This window comes from Schistosoma haematobium, chromosome ZW (assembly GCF_000699445.3).
Source record: "Schistosoma haematobium chromosome ZW, whole genome shotgun sequence".
Classification (NCBI taxonomy): Eukaryota; Metazoa; Platyhelminthes; class Trematoda; order Strigeidida; family Schistosomatidae; genus Schistosoma; species Schistosoma haematobium.
The window spans coordinates 6,001,927-6,023,851 of record NC_067195.1 but is presented as its reverse complement, the minus strand read 5'-3'; the positions used below and the strand labels follow the sequence as shown (position 1 = coordinate 6,023,851).

Genomic DNA, 21,925 nt, shown 5'->3' with positions numbered 1-21,925 from the left:
TCGAGACTCTATTGTCCTCAAATGATTTATCGTGGTTTGATGGCAAGTTAGATCTCTAACACACAAGATCACCAGATCTAACGTTGGTGCTCACATCAGTACTGGTATTACGTACTTACTCTGTCGTAGAGCCAATCGATTTTGTATGGACTCTGTCAATTAGGATCACCAGAAATTGTATTGAAAAAGAAATGACATTGAGTATCAAATATGCGGTAATTGTATTGTAGTGAAATAAATCCAGAATTGTGTTAGACTGATCTAGTCTGCATCGTACTGCAAAGAATCTAAAATGTTCCTAGTGTCAAACGGTCAGTATTTCTCAAGTATTTATAACACAGTATAGTAGTGGGATAGAACTATCAATTAGATGGGCAATCAAACAGAAGTATATTGGAAGTATTCACATGTGAAGTATTCGAAACAATCAAACAGCTGAGCGAAAGTTGAACAATCTAATCGAATTGATGCGTTCGATCATCAGATGTTCATTGAAATATCGTATTTCAAAATAAGTATGCACATATGTACATTCGACATGTCTGTTTTAAATAAAGTAGAGGGTGATGATGATGCATATAGTATGTTAGTTAATAAGCAGCGCAAAGAATTTATACTGGATCACTGTGCACACCGTTCTAAGTATTCCTTGAAACAACTAGCCGTATTAGATCGAATGCTGCCTAACACATCAACGACTTTTCAAAAGTATCTTTGGACCCCTTCATTCCTGATTTCTGGTTTCACTGGATTTGGGATCCTTCGATTCTAAAGGTGTTACAGATAAAATCGTTACCAACCCCTCAATATTTGCCATAGCATTACACACAAGCGATCGTCTCCCATGTGTGGACATTACTTATAAAACCAAATAACACATGATTATATATTCTATCACGGGAAAATAGACAAAAGTGCGACATCTAGACGTCAGACATTGGGAAATGACCTACTACTGACAGCAAGCATTGAGATTACCACTTAAGTTAATACTAGAAACTACAGTACTGTCCAAATCTCAATATATCGACCATTCATTTCAAATGTTAATGAAGAAGAAGAAGAAAACTAATAAAATATCAAGTATATTTTACTCAAGATGTTCATAAAACAGAAAAAATTACATTCTTGTATAAACTGATATCATTTCAAAGCAGGTTAATTAAACCAACGATGCAGAAAGTGTTGCATCTCGTACACGTTGAAGAAAGACATTTAAACCTGAAATTGTATATACATAGAAAATGTCAGTGACGGGTTGTGGAGATTGTTGAGTTTTGATTGAGATCACGAATGGATGGATGTTAGGCCACCATTGAATTCATGGAAGCACTGGATGGCAGTTTCATCCTGATATGGGACTCTTGAGCAGTGCGCACCTGCGATCCCACATGCAAGAACAAATGTATTGTATTCGAACGCCGCAAACATGATCGTGGATGCGCACTTCTCAGAAATCAAATACAAAGACGAAACAGTCGTCCAGTGATTCCAGTTTTACCATTGTGGTCTAACATTCATCTATTCATGATCTCGATCAAAATTGAAATTGATTGATGAGAAAGGACTTACATTGACCACCTGTTCCTTTAATATCAAGTTGTTTTATTCTAGCATCTGCACTTTGTGATGGTTGTATGATGAATCTAATGAAAAGTAATTATTCATTTTCCAATAAACTAACATTTATTCTATAGTTACCTTTTAACTAATGATATGTGAGCATTTCGGAAATTCCACAATGATTGAAGACATTGATTATAGGCTGTTCTCATGCGAGAAGATTTGCTTTCAGCAACTAAATATTAAGTAAAATTTCAATTGCAAGTGATTCGATGAAGTATAAAGAACAAATTGAAATGTTGGTATCATGATGTTATGTGATTGAGTTCATAATCATGTAACGAAAACCTGTTGTGCTAACGATATAAACAGAGTTATTTCAGGAGAAAAAAACGACTAATCTAAACAGGAAAGTTACTTTTTCTTGGTCAACCAACGTCCTACCAGAGGTTGGTATCATGACTTGTCTCAATATATTCAAATCTCATAGCAAAAACACTTAGTTACTGCTTCTTATGAACTTTATTCAGTGTTCAATATGCACAAACTACATTAATTGATCACTATCATCTACTTAACTCACATCAAATATTCATAAATTTCAGTAGTATATTTAAACACACTGAATGTCATCAAAAACCAATTATCAAAAGTACATTCCATTTTAAATAAGCTTTTGATTTAGGTCATGAACCGCTTGGTGTTGGACCACCGCTGAAAACCTGGAAGCACTGAACTGCCGTTTCGCCCTATTGTGCGACTACTCAGCAGTGCGCAGTCACAATCACACTAGCGGAATTCGAAACCAGGGTCTCGGATTTTCTTCGAATAAAGGATCTATATTTAACTAATGCACTTCTATTTAGTGGTGTATGGTTTATACTCAGTAGTAATTGAACTGACGACGGTTTCAGATGAAAATACGTTTACATCAATTTATTGTTATTGAATAGATCTTACGTCCCTGTTTTAAAAAAGGCATTGACACACATCTACGTAATCAAAATTATGATGACCGGTATGACAATCAATGTTCTGATTATCTTGTAGCGTGGCGTCGAGTTGAGGTAAACTATGAACACCGCTACCAATAAACACGTGCCAAATAAATCAGAAGGCGAAGGTTGGACGTAACCAAATAAATCCACAAAATCTTCGAGAAGCCAAATATCAGAAGGCAATTAATGGACCAAGTCGAGGTTTATTAGCTGGCGATCTCGTGGCATCGAAAGGATACCGAGGTCGTGCCAGGATACAACCTTGGTTACAGAAGATAACCGAATTCGCGCGAAGTTACAATCAAAGTGTGTGTACAAGAATGGAAGCACAAAATAGCTGTCATTAGCACAGTCAAACGAAAGCACATTAAAACAAACACTGGTACAGTTGGTTATAATAATAATTGTTTCTATTAAACCAGTCGTGCTCTCGTGATAAATGTGTGTCACTACAGGAGCCCCCCGCTAGAAAGGGTTTACACTTTCGATAAATAGCGGTTTAATTCGTGGGACTGATCGGCTGACGAGCGATTGTAGGACGGAAGAATTGGCGGACAGGAAAGCGATCGTTGATCGTCGAGTTGCCAACGAAGGTCGTTTTCGGAGAACGGTACCAGGAGCGATGTGCTGTATGTATTGCTTGAGTTGGCATGCTACACCAGAGTGGTTTGTATCCAGAATCTGAAGATTGCGTTCGTAGGGAATGCGGACCAGAAACGTTGCAGACGTAGGACGAAACCACGTTGAGCCAAAAGAAACCAGGAGCGACCGTAACGACCAAGTTCGAGACCAAGCGTATGCCAAGCATTCGAAACCAATATATCGACTGAGTACGTTGACAAGAGCATGGCTGGCCAGTCCAGCTTTCGCCAAAGTTGACTGAAGTCGACGGAACCAAACGGAGATGGTCGAAGGCGTAGGCTCCGGAAACAAAAAGAAAATCAAAAAAGAGAAGAGTGTAGCATGCGTGTAGTATAGGAATAGTCCTACACCGTATCGGTTGTTGACTGTGCGACTAGTCGCGGAAGCGTACGGGCAACCGTACTCGGCGACCGGAACGTGAGACGATAGTCTCGTTCGTATTTCATGAGCCTGCAATCTCATCCGAGGTCAGAGGCGGCGTGGTCTGCTGATCTGGACGTGAGACTATCGTCTCGTCCGTAGACGGTGCAGATGACGCGTGCTGTTGACCGGGACGTGAGAATGAGGTCTCAGATGCATCTAGCGTGGGACCTGAAGAAGATTTAAGGATCCCGCTAGGTTTGATAGGTCTAGCATTGAATCTCAGGTTATCAGATAGGGCACTGTCATTGACGTGTGCTGGTTTGAGACGATCAATGCTGACGATCTCGACGCGGCCATGTCGATCAACCTTGAAGGTCTTTTCGTGACGAGCGATCACGTGAAAAGGGGCTTCGTAAGGTTGTTGCAAAGGTTTGCGTACCGAATCTACTCGTACAAAAACATGTGAACAGGTAAATAACTCTCGAGGGAGAGCGACCTGTCGATGTTGTATTCGAGTTGACACCGGAGACAGCGTTCGCATAAATGCAGACAGTCGATGGACGTAGTCTGATTTACCGAAATCAGGTCTGCTCCGTGGTGTGAAGAATTCTCCGGGCAGACGCAATGTCGTGCCGTATACCAGTCCATCGGCGGAACATTGTATATCTGCCTTTAAGCTCGTTCGAATACCTAAGAGGACGAGCGATGAGGTTTCGTACCAGTTGTCGTTCTCGTGTGCTCGTAGAGCACTTTTAAGTTAGCAATGAAACCGTTCAACTTAACCATTTGATGCTGGGAGGTAGACGTTAATGCGTATGCGAATGCATTCCGTACCAAGCAGCCGGGTCAGCGAGGAGAATAGTTCATAGGGGAAAATTTCTCGAATAAAGCGTGGAATTCATCGTCACGCGAATAAAAAGTAACAAGGATTCGGTACACATAAATGTGAGTCTATTATATTAATACTATTCTTATCGTTATCCGTCATGTCGTGTATATTAAATATTGAAGGATAATATGAAAATATACGACAGACGTGGATAGATAAATCATAGACTCACCGAATTGGCTTCTTTGGAAGATTATGCCAGATGTTGAGGCGTGTTCCAAAATGCGGGTCACCAATTGTAGCGTGGTGTCGAGTCGAGGTTAACTATGATCACCGCTACCAAAAAAACACGTGCCAAATAGATCAGAAGGCGTAAGAAGCTCGTTCCAAATGACTCCATAAAATCCCCGAGAAGCCAAATATCAGAAGGCAATTAATGGACCAAGTCGAGGTTTATTAGCTGGCGATCTCGCGGCATCGAAAGGATACCGAGATCGTGCCAGGATACAACCTTGGTTACAGAAGATAACCGAATTCGCGCGAAGTTACAATCAAAGTGTGTGTACAAGAATGGAAGCACAAAATAGCTGTCATTAGCACAGTCAAACGAAAGCACATTAAAACAAACACTGGTACAGTTGGTTATAATAATAATTGTTTCTATTAAACCAGTCGTGTTCTTGTGATAAATGTGAGTCACTACAATCTAACCACGTCCATACATTTGTCGAAATTCACAAATTCAATAAAAATAAAATAAGAAATTACCAAACAACAGGTTTTTCTAATGGGATTATGATAAATAGAACCACGTAAAATATAGCATATAAGTTTGAACTAGGCGTTGAAGCTCAATGATTAAGAGATGGGGTTAAGCAATGAAACTGAATATAAGATTAGTTGTGACATAGTATCCATTTCGTCTGAAACCCATAATCAGACAAACAAAAGGCATTAATTATGAAATCTATTTATATTCAATCATATAGTAACATTTCCATTAATTAATCTCTGGAACTTACCTATACAACGGATTCGACTATGCATTGCTAGATCTTGAAGAAACTGTCGATGTTCTTTTATCATATATGTCTGCATGTTACGGAAGAATTTTTCATCCTCTTGAAAAACAAAATCAATATGAACAGAGAGGTGTTTGATTTATGGCAAATGATGATCATGATTGGATGGTGTAGGATAGGTGTCTACACCAATTAACCTCGTGATTACAGTAGAGAGTGTATATTCATAGGGAACATTTTTCTCATAGTCGTGTATTCAGTTTTTCATTATTTCCACTTTACTGAACTGTAAAACACCTCCTGTAGCATTTCGAGGGTTATTGTCGGTCCCAAGACAGGTTAAGTGAGAAGTATTTGACATGAGGTCAGAATCCCTGTCCCGTAGAAAACAATCTTGTTATAAAAACTTGTTCAGCTTCAAGATCAACAGGTCGGATTCCGCATGGATCAATCGTGCACAGACCACATCGTGACATTACAGATCACCGTTGAACATTCAATTGAATGAAACTTATCACTATATAACAACCTCATTGACTATGTGAAGTTGTTTTACAGCGTAGAAAGGAGAGCCACATGGAACGTTGTTCGATACTATAGAGTAATGAGAGTATCATTAACATCATCCAGAATTCGTACAACAGACCAATCTGCTAAGTGGAGTATGGAAGATAACTAATAGATGCATTCCAAATGAAGATCAGAGTCAGACAAAGGTGAATACTCTCAAGTTTTATCATTCTTCTGGTGGTTGACTGTGTGATGAAGACCCTGATATGAGAAGGAATACACGGAGTACAATGGACAGCTTGCAAGTAGACGATTTGGACTTTGCAGATGACCTGGTCTCTTTATCCCTTACACATCAACAAATTCAGGTCAAGACAAACAGTTTAACAGAAGCAGCCTGTGCATCTGCAGAACTCAACATACTTCATGGAAAAAGCATGATCCTCAAATACGACGAGGAGAACACCAGCGCATTTACGCTAGATGGGATAACTCTGGATGATGTGGAATCCTTCATGTACCTGTACAGCAACATCGATTAGCAAGGAGGATCTTATGCAGATGTGAAGCGAAAGACTGGCAACGCAAGCACAGCATTCCTACAGTTGAACAACGAATCGAACTTGAAACAACTATTAACCAATATCAAAGTCAGAATCTTCAATACTAACATCAACATAATTCTACTGTATGGAGCTGAAACTTGGATAAGTACTACAACCATCATCACAGAAGTACAAGCATTTCTAAGCAATTGCCTACACAAGATTCTCAGTGTCCGTTGACCATATACTATCAGAAACAGTTTACTGTGGGTGAGAACATACTGATTTCCAGGTGATGAGGAAATTAAGAAGAGACGCTGGAGGTGGGTAGCACACACAATACGGAAATCATGAAACTGCATCACGAGTCAAGAGCTATCATGGAATTCTTAAGGGAAACGGCAAAGAGGAAGACCAAAGAATATGCTGTGCCGAGAACCGGAAGCAGACATGAATGTGACGAATAGAAACTGGAAACAACTAGAGAGGACTGACCAGGACAGATGTGGATGGAGAATGCTGGTGGGCAACATAGGTTCCTTCACGAAAGTTAATAGGCATAGGTATGCAATTATTACACTATTAAACATTTTGATGGAAATTTCGAAGCGTGTATCACTTCTTTTCGTTAATTTGTCGATGCTTATTTAATTATACCATCAAATAACGTCAAGATAAAAGGACTCACACTGAATTCCACCATACAGATAGCAGTTGTGTAGGATGTACAATGAAATAATGAGGTTAGAAATCGAACACAGTTTAAATGTTGAATGGATTACTTACCAGGATCATGTTTTATCTGGAAAAATGCATCACACGTCTGAATCGTTATTGACTGTGCTGCACTTGCTCCGATACATTTCCGTCGATCCGTGTTGCTAGTATATTGTTGACCAGAAAATGGACAACTTGATATGGCTTTCGTATTCTCAATCTTATTCTCATTCTTATCATTATTATTATTGTTTATGTGTTGTGAGTTTGTCTCGTAAGTTAGACCCTTGTCTTTAAGTTTTCCATGAGACCATCTGTAAAATACGAAATCACAGCATCAGTTCATTGAATAAACTATTCATTTCAGAACATACAAATGACAATGAAAGCCCTAAATATTAAGACATCACATTTTGATGAAAATCTTAGTAAAACATTTCACTAATATCTTAGATGGTTTTCAGCAAAGTACTAGACTACTTCAATGATGTAGGAACAGCATTCAAATCAATTGTATAAACTCGAGTCATATTAATAGTCATACTAATAATAACTAGACTTCATAGAATATGATCTCTGGAAAGTATGGATGGTTGAGTTATATGCTGTTCCTAAATAGGTCGTTCAATAGAAGAACCTAATTGAACTTGGCACATTATAATATAGTTTCTGTCTTTTCAAGTTTCACTTTTAATGTAAACAAACACGTTAGCTGAATAACTACGTACATATAAGACTACGCAAACAATAAGTGAACAAATTTTGCAATTGTTTCTACAATATAATTGCATGAGAATTGAATATAAAAGGATTCCCATTTCACACTAAGCATACATATTATTATTATTATGAAATGAACTAATGACTCTTAATTAATTTACCATGCGATTTGGCACAAATATAAATGGATTCTTGATTCTTTGCTAAATCTGTATCATTTCCATCGAGGTGACAAATTATCGAAATATAATAGTTGAATTCATGAGTCGATTAAAGATAGACCATCAAGGAAAACGTGGAAGCACTGGACGGACGTGTTGTCCTAGTATGTCCTAGTCTCACACATGAACACTTAATCTCTGGACCACTAAGTCGGCCAGTATCCAACGGTGTTAATGTCTAACTTGAACCTATTCACGAAATCGTGCCACCATGCAACATTATCTTCAGTGAGTCACTGCCTCACACCAAACACGGTTGAACACCACTAGTCATGGCTTCTCACTAAAACTCCAGCAAATAACGGCCGTTCACTGCTTCCAGGTTTTCCGTGGTAGTCTAGCTTGAATCGAATCATGAATTCAACTATTAAATTACTACCATCTCTACAAAACTCACTTTCTGATAATTATCCAAATTATATTAATTAAAGTATTTTTAAGGGTGTTTGAAATATAATTACACAATCAAAGATTAAGCTGATCACTGTTTAATTATAAAATAAACATTTACTTATGCTGTACATTCGTATTTATAGTTATATGGAAAATATGTGTTTATAGAAGGATGGAAGAGAATGCATCATGAATTGATTCGAGACTCTTATTATCAAATGAGGTTATGCCATAATCAAGAGGTAATAGCATATAATATAAGGATGAAAATAATTTACGGTTCAAATAATTGTCCAATTGACAGATTTGAGGAAAACGAGAAAGATATAGGTCATAATCGTAAAAACTGAATTCGGGCTTAATTTCGTGGATCGACAGTGCCCCAGCAGTATATAAAAATTGACTCAAATTCCCTTCGATCCCCTTGATTATTGAGTAACCTCCTTTGATAATAAGAGTTTCGAATCAGTTTCTGATGCAATCTTTTCTATCTTTTTATAGATATATATTTTCCATATAACTACGAACACGAATGTTCAGATTAAGTAAATGATTTCGTCGAAAGGAAAGTTTTCTTCACTGAATTCTCTCTATTTTTATTCAGTGACACCATGAGCTATTTCAATTATATGAAATAAACCTTCCAATCATGAATGAAAACAGCTAGTTTCTAGCAGAATGAAATATAACCTTTATATCGAACATTGTATTCCATAGTGTGAAATGTTCATTTGAGCTTACAGGGAGATAATTCACAAGGAACTACATATTCTAAGGTGATTTAATTAAGTAATATGCTATCTGTCTAACAATTCTGATCATATACATTATTAGTTATTGTGACATTCACTAAAAGTTGATTTTCCATTGACATACAAATGAATGACATTCACTTACCCACACAAAATAGGTCTTAAATCGACATAGAATTCTTCTGAATTTAATTTACCTATTAAGTTCAAGTTCAAGAAATGTAAGTCAACAGTTGCACAAAAGTAGTTTCATGTAATAAATAACATGTTGAATTGATTGATTGATTGGTACAATGAAAAACTAAACTGAATTAATGGTGATACTGATATGTTGATTAATTTGGATACAGGGTAAAAGATAAATGCACATGATTGGTCAAGAAATGATTTGTATTTCTAATCAATGAGATATATACCACTGATCAATGAGTGTTCACACATTTCCAATTCACTCAGCTAATAAAAGCTTCCTCCACACTCGTGTAGTCGGTCGATCACATGAATAGGAAGTTTGTTTAAGGTTGTCAGAAATGGACACGAAACAACACAAAAGATACCTAACAAAGTATGATTCGAACAAAGTTCTCATTATAGTTGCTGCCAGCTTGTGATGAAATATCTAAATCTGATTCACAACCCTAACATCAAACTGTAAATCATATTCATAATTCCTCACACTATTTTATCATCCTCATTCAACTCTTGTTAGTAAGCGGACATTCTCAAGGTCTCTTTGACATCTCTCAAATATTGTCCATATATTATAATCTTACTCACTCATTTTATCCATAAACCATCCAACCAAATTTTGAAACAGTTCAAAGTATTCAACTTACCATAGAAATTCTTTAATGCATTTCTAAATTGTACAAACGCTTTAACTATATTTTCTAAGCATTCTGTGATAGCATCCTCATTCAATGGATCTTGAGCTTTAATGGCATTCATAATTTCCTACAAACGATTACAAATTCTATCAAAAGATTAGAATGACTGTAATTATTGATAAATCCTTGAATGGTCTATGGATTGGGAACAACGAAAATCTAATAAACCGCACAAACCATGTATTACTACACACAATTTCATATTATAAAGTGAAGGTATCAAACTAATCACCTCTGGGTAAATGGAAGTGCACAGAAAAATATCTGTTCTCTACAAATAACATTCTAGTTCCATTTTCTTACTTTCTAACTAATCTGAGTATTCACTAAAATTCAACTCTTACCACCAGTGATTTATAGATCAGATGGATGAAATGTCGGTTTACGGAAAACACGATCACATTGTTCACTACTCAACACAATGCATTCATGTTATCCATGAAGTAAATAAGATTTTGTCATCGCTCGACAAATGAGTCGACACTGTTTCAATGGCATATCGTTCATAAATCTGTAATTCGAGTAGAATCTAATCAAGTGATAACCTAAATAGGATGATCATATCGATAAGTGTTTGGTAAATCATACGAAAACATTCGATATTAGGGATGACCTATAAACTGTTACCACAGAATTGATCTGTTCTATCCAGTGAAAATTGAAAATTTGAAATTTGGACCAAAATTATCTCAAGTGAAACACCTTATTGCTAGCTGACTTGATTGGTGGTCAATAAATTGGAAGGTTGTTGGATCACTCAAACATTTATGACTACTTTATTAAGATTTATGGTGTGATATGGAATTGTTTAATTATACTGACAAGAAACACACCATTCTCTAATTACTGCTGACAAACTGTGCGTGTGTGTGTGAATTTCTATTTAAAGAATGTAAAAGTAGATGTGAACTCTTACATGAACTTTGGTAATCAGAACGACTCAAAAAGCACCTAAATCACATCTACCATTTCATCCGTGTTCTTATAATTCAAAAGATCTAAATCATATGATGACTAATCACGCTCGAGATAGCATTCATTTATCATCATTCTCATGGTGACATTAATGTTATGAGTAACATGAATTGCATTGATAAGAAATAACTTCGGAAGTAAATATGTTGCTGTTTTCACCAGTGGATGACTGTTCATTCAAGAATAACAATATGCCTTGGTGATAAGTTCAAACTGTCATAAAATAAATACAGAGTTTTCTTTCAACTGTCTGTAAGTAATTATTCACTCAAATTACTGTCTGCATTGTAGATCGTTTGATGGGTTTCAATCTGCATTACAAACTAGTGGTTGGGGTCCGCTTGACTTTCGTAACCAATGGTTGGAGACTCTTGGTGACATGGCTCAGAATCGATCACAATGGCGTCGGTGTATACACTCCCTGTCTTCCTTTAAACTAAGAGATTAAAATCACTTCATATCTTTCTTTCTACGAACCAATTCTTTCTTCTTGTACTATATCTCTATAGGCAATCTTTCTCTTATATATTACCACCTTTGACCTAACCACTGCTGTGAATCCGGTGTTCATCTTGTTGTGCTGATGCGGTATGGCAACCTGGACCGATGCACATATGTGCCTGGTCCTACGTTGTAGCTGACTGACTGACTGACAGACTAGTGAGACACATATATTTTGAGTTCTACAAGAAACGTGAAATGTATTGAGTATGATACTAACACCTAATGATGAAAAAATTATTTAATATGCATTTCGATACAAACATAGACCATCTGCAAGACCATTAACAAGTAAAGAATACTCCACGGTAAATTCAGTTTAGTTGGAGTATCTTCCTCAGATTTCAATTTCAACACACAACCACCAGTTGTTAGAGTTTCCGAATTGAACTGATCTCCACAGAACAGCATGCCGCACAGATCTATGTATGTACATTTTGACTAACTGAGTTGATTATTTAACATTTAATCGTAGTGCAGAAGAAGACAGTGAGCTAACGAATGAACTGTTTGTTAAGCGAAATTGCAAAGGCTTTACATCATACGTATACCCAGTCTCCGATCATGTGTTTGCATAACCCAGTGTGTTCTACCATTCAACTTGTCTTCTCATGTGGTCATCAAATGTTCAGTCTACTGTGTGCTTTCGTTTTACCATAACAATTCACTCTTTGTGACGACTGTCACGACATACAGCTTACGAACATTCTTGTGCGTAGCATCCATTACAATACTGCTAATTGTTTGAAGCCTCAATAATCCAACAGATATTAAAACGTCAAATGCCTTAAACGTAAGATGTAGATAGGAATAGACGTATTGAAATTCATTTATAAAATCCTAAAATAACACTTAAAGAAAATCTAGACATTATTTTGCGAAACATATGCTTATGAATTTCGTGAATTTGTATTCCCAATCAATACTTGACCAACGACGCGGAAATACAGTCACAGCCTTACATATATATTTCACTTTTGATACATCCGTTTCATCCATACAACTTGATAGAAGAGAACTCTTCTTCTGATATATTTAATTAAAAATTCTATTAGTTTATCAAAACAAATATACAACTATTCTTCTTACCAGTAATATGGGTGCAAAGAATAGTTCACATTCGGCACTCAGAGTTATAAACGCTTCCCAACTTCCATGATATGTGGGCTTGTGTATAGATTGTAAAAAACTGGAGAAAAACATGCAATTAGGATGGACATGATAAGTGTTGTTTCGATAGTGAAATGTTGGCGAAACTTGACATTACTAAATTACGTCTCTGGAATTTTATTTATCAGTACAAGAGCGACGCTACAGTGAGTGACGGAACATGTGTCAAAACTTGATGTATGTTCTTCAAAAATAAAGCTGTAATTCCTAATAGGTGAAGTGATGTATGCAAATGATCTACTGTTGTCAATCAACCAAAAAGCAATTTTCAATCAAATCCAATTTTCTTGTATTCTATTTTCATTCGAAATCAGTTCAAGTCCGTCTGGTGCCGTATCGTGAATATGCACTGTTCAAGAGTCTCATAATTGGACAAGACAAACATCCACTGCTTCCAGGCTTTCAATCGGAGTCTAAAACCGAACGATCTATGACCGCAACCAAAACCTAATCAATTTAAATGAATTATTGACTAAAACCTGATTGAGTTACCAGTGTAGTACTAACTGAATACATCACAATATACCATATTAATGTGGTCAAATAAATGAATACCTCAAACTTTGTTCTTCTGTTGGCAAAGTTGAAGGAATACAATTGGATATGACTAGATCTTCATTGGTCAGTATGGGCTGTATACCAAGTCTATCAGAAACTTGTAATAGTGGTTTAGCGATTTGTACTGGTAATGACTGAAATCATATTTAGAGCAAGAACAAGTATGGAGATGAATATCTACGTGGAACATTTAATGAAATACTTGGTTATAAATAAGTTCATAAATCTATGCAGAGATTTGCGTTTTAAAATCTTAATTTCAATGATTACTCCAACATATCTATAATAAAACATTTGGTTGAACAGTTACATATTGTCAAACCGTCCACCATGTACGTTCACTCCACAGAGATTCAACAGTTACTGTCCTTATTATCAACAACAGAGAAATACACACCATTCTAAAACAACTTCATATTGATTGGAAAGTCAATAGTTGTTTGGATTCTGTAGCTTAGTAGGTTGCAGTTTGACATTGTAAGTGGTACATTCGAATTTTAATTTGGTCATCAACAACTACATCTAGCTAACCAATCCTGAACAAGACGATTCTCTCACACTAGATTTCAAGGCAAGTCACAATTCAGCTTTATTTTGTCAACAAAAAAACTCAATATAATATGGGTCATTTGTGATGCCAGAACATTCTGCATTCATCCAACTAATTATGATTCATTTAACAGACTAGTAAAATACTCGTAAACGTTAGTGTTTTCGCATTCATACAACAGTTGGTTTCCCTGCTAACTGCTTTTTCTTTTGATCAGAATACTACAAAAACAATGATGATTTCACTATCAGCCTAATTAAGATACATAAACAATGACATTGTTAATGACCACAAAATCTCTGTACACCAGAGATAATAGTGTTTTACACAAAAACAGTATTGGTTTATTATCTCTGATAAACACTCGATTTTTAAAGTTATTCCACATCTTATAAGTAATTGTTACTAACTATTTAAATGAAGAATATTTGAGTCAACTATTGTCTTCAATAACTTCATTGCCAGGCTCTACAAGTCCATAAATATAATAATATCATATGGATACAATAAGAAATATGAATAGAAATGGCGAAACCATGTTATCACCAGACAATAGCATCTTCGTTCACTAACATCCCCCTTGACTGAAAATATCGATTACATATATGAACAATTGCTATATAAAGAACATAGAGATACCGATCCTAATAAGTAAAATGAAGGAGATTTTGTTCAAATGTACCATGAATATCTACTTTATGATTATCAATGAATTTTACAGACAAGTAGATGAAATAGCAATGGGATCACCACTAGGCTCAATACTTGCTATTACTTTTGCTGCCCAAACTAGAAAATCGACCGTTGAATGACATCCTAAGTAAGCTGGATTATTACTATCGATACACACATGACACACTAATCGTATATGATGAAAATATCGATGAACAAGTGATGTAAGATTTTTCCAATAACGTCCACTGAGCTATCAAATTCACCAGCGAAGAAGAAAAAGACAATGGTGTAGATTTCCTAGATGTCCTTCTTTCTAGAAGGATAGACCGTGCCATAAAGAACACATTATGAAATATGGCTATCCAGATAAGCTCGTCAGAAAATTCCTAGTAGAAGCTAATAAAACAGGAAGAAATTGAAACTCAATCAGCAAAATCCCTATATTTGAGACTGGATTTTAAACGGAACATAGTGGGTGATATTTTAACACGTCGACTCAAAAGATCTGTTGAAAGGACCTTGCACGACACCAAGCTACATATGATTTTCTCAACTAAACCAGTAATTACACAACAAATCAAGGATAGTTAACCGATGATGGGCCCCTCCATGTGTGCATACCAATGCAACTGCTCCTGTGCAGCTAGGACCGTAGATCGTAATCAAACGGCTTTATCATTGCATGTTCGTCAACATGTACCAACATAGTTGGGAAAAGAAGTTAATAAATCGATCAACAGTATTATTGTTTATCACTTGGTAGATGGAGAACATCATGTTAAAATAGAGGAAGCTTCCTCTGTTTTATCCTTAGTTCCAAGATATCTACCTCAAGGAGCTAGATTACGGCTACCCAACATGGCTGAGGCCATCTGGATCAACTCCAGAAAACCGAACTTATGTATCCAGAAAAGGTATATCCAGTCTCTATGTTTACCTTGGTCTACAACTGGATTACGGATACCTAAACTGAATATTATAAACCTGTTTAAGCCATTCACCCTCATATTTTATGATTACATCTATCTTAATCTTCTATCTTTCCCAATTCATAGGAACACTTTTCTCTCGCAATTACCTTGATAACACTCCTCCTATGACATATCATTATTCACACAAAGATATTATAACTATCATCATTATTATCTCAGTTGACAAGATGAAATTCGCCTACTATGCATTTTATTCACATGATTTTCCCATTTTCATTTGTACTACATTACTATTATGCGGATTGTGACTGGACACTTTACACCAAATCATTCTGACCTTTATCAGATCACCTATCTACAATACAAATGACACTATCTTGAAGCAGTTATACCACAACAGATGCAAACGTTCACCATTTTTAACATATTACATTGTCAAAGTCATTAATACATGCCTGTAAATTAGGCCTATGCAAAAATAACACAATAGTGATGGACTTATAACTGTAGAGACTGATGATAAAGTTATTGAAACCAATAGCTGATGAGTGTATTACGCTTTTGCTAAAATCACTTCCAAGATATGGAAGTGTAGTGACTCACATTTATCACGAGAGCACGACTGGTTTAATAGAAACAATTATTATTATAACCAACTGTACCAGTGTTTGTTTTAATGTGCTTTCGTTTGACTGTGCTAATGACAGGTATATTTTCCTTCCCTCCTTTTACTTACACTTTGAAAGTAACTTCGCGCGAATTCGGTTACGTTCTGTAACCAAGCTTGTATTCTGGCACGACCTCGGTATCCTTTCGATACCACGAGATCGCCAGCAAATATATATCTCGATTTGGTCCATTAACTGCCTTCTGATTAACTTGGCACGTGTTTTTTTGGTAGCGGTGATCATAGTTAACCTCGACTCGACACCACGCTACAATTGGTGACCCGCATTTTGGAACACGCCTCAACATCTGGCATAATCTTCCAAAGAAGCCAATTCGGTGAGTCTATGATTTATCTATCCACGTCTGTCGTATATTTTCATATTATCCTTCAATATTTAATATACACGACATGACGGATAACGATAAGAATAGTATTAATATAATAGACTCACATTTATGTGTACCGAATCCTTGTTACTTTTTATTCGCGTGACGATGAATTCCACGCTTTATTCGAGAAATTTTCCCCTATGAACTATTCTCCTCGCTGACCCGGCTGCTTGGTACGGAATGCATTCGCATACGCATTAACGTCTACCTCCCAGCATCAAATGGTTAAGTTGAACGGTTTCATTGCTAACTTAAAAGTGCTCTACGAGCACACGAGAACGACAACTGGTACGAAACCTCATCGCTCGTCCTCTTAGGTATTCGAACGAGCTTAAAGGCAGATATACAATGTTCCGCCGATGGACTGGTATACGGCACGACATTGCGTCTGCCCGGAGAATTCTTCACACCACGGAGCAGACCTGATTTCGGTAAATCAGACTACGTCCATCGACTGTCTGCATTTATGCGAACGCTGTCTCCGGTGTCAACTCGAATACAACATCGACAGGTCGCTCTCCCTCGAGAGTTATTTACCTGTTCACATGTTTTTGTACGAGTAGATTCGGTACGCAAACCTTTGCAACAACCTTACGAAGCCCCTTTTCACGTGATCGCTCGTCACGAAAAGACCTTCAAGGTTGATCGACATGGCCGCGTCGAGATCGTCAGCATTGATCGTCTCAAACCAGCACACGTCAATGACAGTGCCCTATCTGATAACCTGAGATTCAATGCTAGACCTATCAAACCTAGCGGGATCCTTAAATCTTCTTCAGGTCCCACGCTAGATGCATCTGAGACCTCATTCTCACGTCCCGGTCAACAGCACGCGTCATCTGCACCGTCTACGGACGAGACGATAGTCTCACGTCCAGATCAGCAGACCACGCCGCCTCTGACCTCGGATGAGATTGCAGGCTCATGAAATACGAACGAGACTATCGTCTCACGTTCCGGTCGCCGAGTACGGTTGCCCGTACGCTTCCGCGACTAGTCGCACAGTCAACAACCGATACGGTGTAGGACTATTCCTATACTACACGCATGCTACACTCTTCTCTTTTTTGATTTTCTTTTTGTTTCCGGAGCCTACGCCTTCGACCATCTCCGTTTGGTTCCGTCGACTTCAGTCAACTTTGGCGAAAGCTGGACTGGCCAGCCATGCTCTTGTCAACGTACTCAGTCGATATATTGGTTTCGAATGCTTGGCATACGCTTGGTCTCGAACTTGGTCGTTACGGTCGCTCCTGGTTTCTTTTGGCTCAACGTGGTTTCGTCCTACGTCTGCAACGTTTCTGGTCCGCATTCCCTACGAACGCAATCTTCAGATTCTGGATACAAACCACTCTGGTGTAGCATGCCAACTCAAGCAATACATACAGCACATCGCTCCTGGTACCGTTCTCCGAAAACGACCTTCGTTGGCAACTCGACGATCAACGATCGCTTTCCTGTCCACCAATTCTTCCGTCCTACAATCGCTCGTCAGCCGATCAGTCCCACGAATTAAACCGCTATTTATCGAAAGTGTAAACCCTTTCTAGCGGGGGGCTCCTGTAGTGACACACATTTATCACGAGAGCACGACTGGTTTAATAGAAACAATTATTATTATAACCAACTGTACCAGTGTTTGTTTTAATGTGCTTTTGTTTGACTGTGCTAATGACAGGTATATTTTCCTTCCCTCCTTTTACTTACACTTTGAAAGTAACTTCGCGCGAATTCGGTTACGTTCTGTAACCAAGCATGTATTCTGGCACGACCTCGGTATCCTTTCGATACCACGAGATCGCCAGCAAATATATATCTCGATTTGGTCCATTAACTGTCTTCTGATATTTGGCTTCTCGAAGATTTTGTGGATTTATTTGGTTACGTCCGATCTTCGCCTTCTGATTTATTTGGCATGTGTTTATTGGTAGCGGTGTTCATAGTTAACCTCGACTCGACGCCACGCTACAGAAGTATAATGAAGCGTGATGTAACTCAATAATTATTCAACACTATAACACACACATATCATTTTCGAATAATTCACCTACCTCTGTTTCACCACCTTCTCCATCTTGCCATACATAAACAGAAGTTATGAAAGCAAGAATCTTATGTGCCAATCTCAATTCCTTATGATTATCAAGACCATCCAAATCTAAAAGTGGTAACTAGGAGAAAAGTTGACTATTTGGGTTACAAGAACGTACAAGTAATTTTACTAATCATTTATTACTATTAATCTGTAATCTGATTATCTTTTTCAATTGTGTTTCATTGAAGCGATTGTGCAGCAATGAGCAGATTAATCGACCGCATTGAATGTTCAAGAGTGAAAGTATGTATCAGAAAGTCTGAAATCTCTACTCTGTATATTTCAAAGACATTTTCTCACAGTTTTCATATAATAGGAATTATCTATATATAAACTCAGTGGGTAGACAGGAGGTCGACAAAAAACTTAAAATGAGAAGTGAATTGAATCACCACATTTTCTCCATATATGAACACAGGATCAGCATTCTACTTGAAGGAATAAGTTTGAAAGTGCTTATACGAACATGTTATTTCAGAAATGCACCAATAAAAGCATAAATAAATATTAGTAAGTAGAGGACATTTGATGATACGTGAAATGAATGAGTCTTGTAGTTCCGATAAAATATTTTAGGAGTAATATAAATACACATGATATTAAACCTGAAATTATGTGAATCCATATTCTCTGATTGTTTCCCTAAGCACGAATGATACAATTCTCGACCTTTATAATTGTTATAACCCAATTATTATGCATTCTTAACAGATCAAGAAGAAACTTGTACCCAATATAGATTTCGACCAGACTAATAATGCTCCAAAACACTTTCCGGTAATCAACTAAGATTGTGTTCTTAGAAACATTGATGACTGATTACAGAATTTACAGTTGAACATAATTCACTTTCACTTGGTGTTGTTTGTTCGTATCTTCCCACTATTGTTTATGTCTGCAATTGATCCATCTCTTGTTGGCATATGTGAATCGTGTGTGGATTGTCTGAACATTGCATCACGTCACAAGCTTTATCAGCAAATATGGATAGTGGCTAGCAGTGGAATGTAGGACGCGAGTTTCGTCCTATTTAGGACTGGTCAGCTGTAAGAATCTGCATCCCACAGTAGATGTTCACTCTGCGACTCGGACCCAGAACTGATCACTTCAAACGACATCATGTTACCCAATTAGCTACTGATTCCTGATAGCCATGTGCTTGTGCAATGGGGTGAAGTTTAAATTCATTCAGTGTTGTTTGCTTGTATCTCACCATTGTTGTCATATCCATTTGACGAGTCCCAAATGAGAAGAATTGCGCATCGTGGATTCCACTGCTTGCCACTATCCATCTTTGCTTATGACAACTCACACTCATTTACAAATATATATATCAGTTTTGTAATATTGAAACCGACTTGAAATATCTACTCAGTTATAAGGTGACTGGTTAAGATAAGGAATTCTTTTCCAATAAACATATACACAATAAAGGTGTTCGAATAACTATATGCTTGGTGGAATCGAATACATAATTTTTAATGAATGACTGGTAGTGGAAGGGCGATATTGGAAATGTTGGAAATGAATAATTATTAAGGTGAAGTTCTTTTGAATTGACATAATCAAACGGTTTTCCAGTACATTATCAATAATATCTCTCTTGAGATGGCGATTCGAGGTGGTCGACAGGAAACTCTTGACCTGGATTTCATGATATTTGACACGGGATCGAATCGGTCAGGACACATCACTTCAGTGTCCATACAGGAATTCTTCTATTTTGAAATATTATGTATATCAGAAACACATATATTAATCAAGTGAGTTAGATTACTATAGACTATTGTATATGTTTCCAGATTTAATTGCCTTGTAAACTTTACGTAATAATTTCGTGCACTCAAATAAAACACCTCTGATATGCGTAATATTATAGTACAAAATCTATGTTTACAGTGAAGTAATTTACAAAACAGATATCGGGTTATTAAAGTGGTGAGCCCGTCGATAACATAGTCCGATCTAATTGACGTCAAAATAAAGGGCCCCACAACGCTTCCTCAGTTAAAACAACTCAAATATGCGTAATATTTCAGTATTAAATCTATGTTTGCAATAAAATAATTTGAGGAAAACAAAACAACTAAACAATATCATCAATTACTTACTGATTCTACTTCTTTTCTCAAACTGCGATTTCTCGATAGTTCCGGCAATCGATCAATTAATGTGTTCCATGCTTTCCATTTCGATGGAAGAGTTTTCTAGTATTATTTGAAAGAAAAACACCTTAATAGTTCAATATGATAATCAAACCATTGGATTCTCTACAATTGCACCAGTTTTAAATGATAAACAATAAGATTCTAAACTGTTCATCGTTGGTTGGTTGGTTAGTTGTTATTTAGTTACTTCAATGAGACTGTCTCATACATCTCTATGTATAAATGTCTCTCTCTATATATATGCATATAATGTGTAGGTTATCACGTGTATTAGTTTGAACAAACTATACGAGTGGAACTGTCCAATCATAAGCTTGATAGCATGATAATATTGGACCAATATCATTCTTCTTATTATTATCATACTAGATAGTTTAAACGCTCTTCTTCTTCTTTTCTTCTTCTCGTCAATGAAATAAGGTCATTCTAATTAAATTATTGAATAATATAACATGGATTCATCACAAACTGATTGTTAGATTAGCAAAATATAATTAAAGTTGAAACTGTTTGAAGAGATTTTCATTTTATTGATGAAATGTTTGTTGTTGTTGTTGAGGAATCATCATTACTGAGATTTTAGTTGAGAATCTGTTCACTGATATACAATTCATCGTTCCCAAGATCAGTTGATCTTTATCTATTCCAATGAATAAATATTTCCCTAAACCTCACAGGTTAGCTCGTTGAATTTCAAAATGATTTAAACGATGTGGATTCATCCATGGATTGATCAGATTAACAACAACAACAACAATATAAACTAGAACTGTAATAGAGTTATGTATATGGATTATGTATAAACTGATAGTCCAAAACTGATCAATATCCTGTTATTAAGTCTTCAATACAGATGAAATCTTGTTGACTGGATTGTTTATAGGCCAAGCAACTCGATATTCTTGGCCAATTCATTTGATTTTAGACCATTTAAGCTATAGACCATTTAAGTTTCAGATTGAACTCATGTGTTAGGAGATATGTGTCTGGTCATATGAAGCTGTGGTTGGTCAATGAATGTGGATTAACACTTATTGCTTCATTTCGTTTCGTATTGGCCTAATATTGTCAAGTGTCATAAAA

At 36.7% G+C, this 21,925-nt stretch overlaps 2 protein-coding genes across 3 annotated transcripts; one reads left to right on the top strand and one right to left on the bottom strand.

Moving 5' to 3' along the window:
• Window positions 1-1,069: 1,069 nt before the first annotated feature.
• IDO1_4 (Indoleamine 2,3-dioxygenase 1) lies at window positions 1,070-21,847 on the bottom strand. 2 transcript variants are annotated; one of them, XM_051210256.1, is made up of 12 exons: window positions 20,934-21,847; window positions 20,786-20,881; window positions 18,631-18,750; window positions 13,364-13,500; window positions 12,728-12,827; window positions 10,112-10,229; window positions 9,421-9,472; window positions 7,259-7,503; window positions 5,418-5,516; window positions 1,702-1,798; window positions 1,573-1,646; window positions 1,070-1,221 (listed from the first exon to the last, which is right to left on the bottom strand). In XM_051210256.1, the coding sequence occupies exons 1-12, from the start codon at window positions 20,994-20,996 to the stop codon at window positions 1,163-1,165; spliced, it is 1,260 nt and encodes a 419-aa protein (XP_051070230.1). In that variant the 5' UTR covers window positions 20,997-21,847; the 3' UTR covers window positions 1,070-1,162. The 2 variants fall into 2 exon arrangements, with proteins under 2 accessions (XP_051070230.1, XP_051070231.1); XM_051210257.1 differs by lacking the exons at window positions 5,418-5,516; window positions 7,259-7,503; window positions 9,421-9,472; ... (4 more) ...; window positions 20,786-20,881; window positions 20,934-21,847 and adding an exon at window positions 1,982-3,717.
• Window positions 16,260-18,409, top strand: MS3_00002653 (uncharacterized protein). Its single transcript, XM_051210258.1, has one exon. It carries the CDS (start codon window positions 17,491-17,493, stop codon window positions 18,127-18,129), a length of 639 nt encoding a protein of 212 aa, XP_051070232.1. The 5' UTR covers window positions 16,260-17,490; the 3' UTR covers window positions 18,130-18,409.
• Window positions 21,848-21,925: the final 78 nt, after the last annotated feature.

Bases quoted from the DNA above. Each gene is read 5' to 3' on its own strand.
- MS3_00002653 (XM_051210258.1), top strand. From the start codon at position 17,491: ATGAGATTGCAGGCTCATGAAATACGAACGAGACTATCGTCTCACGTT.
- IDO1_4 (XM_051210256.1), bottom strand. From the start codon at position 20,996: ATGAACAGTTTAGAATCTTATTGTTTATCATTTAAAACTGGTGCAATT. The intron at 5,517-7,258 runs GTAAGTAATCCA...TTGTTTTTCAAG, and splicing joins CCAGATAAAACATGATCCTG to AGGATGAAAAATTCTTCCGT. The intron at 1,222-1,572 runs GTAAGTCCTTTC...ATACAATTTCAG, and splicing joins TAAAGGAACAGGTGGTCAAT to GTTTAAATGTCTTTCTTCAA.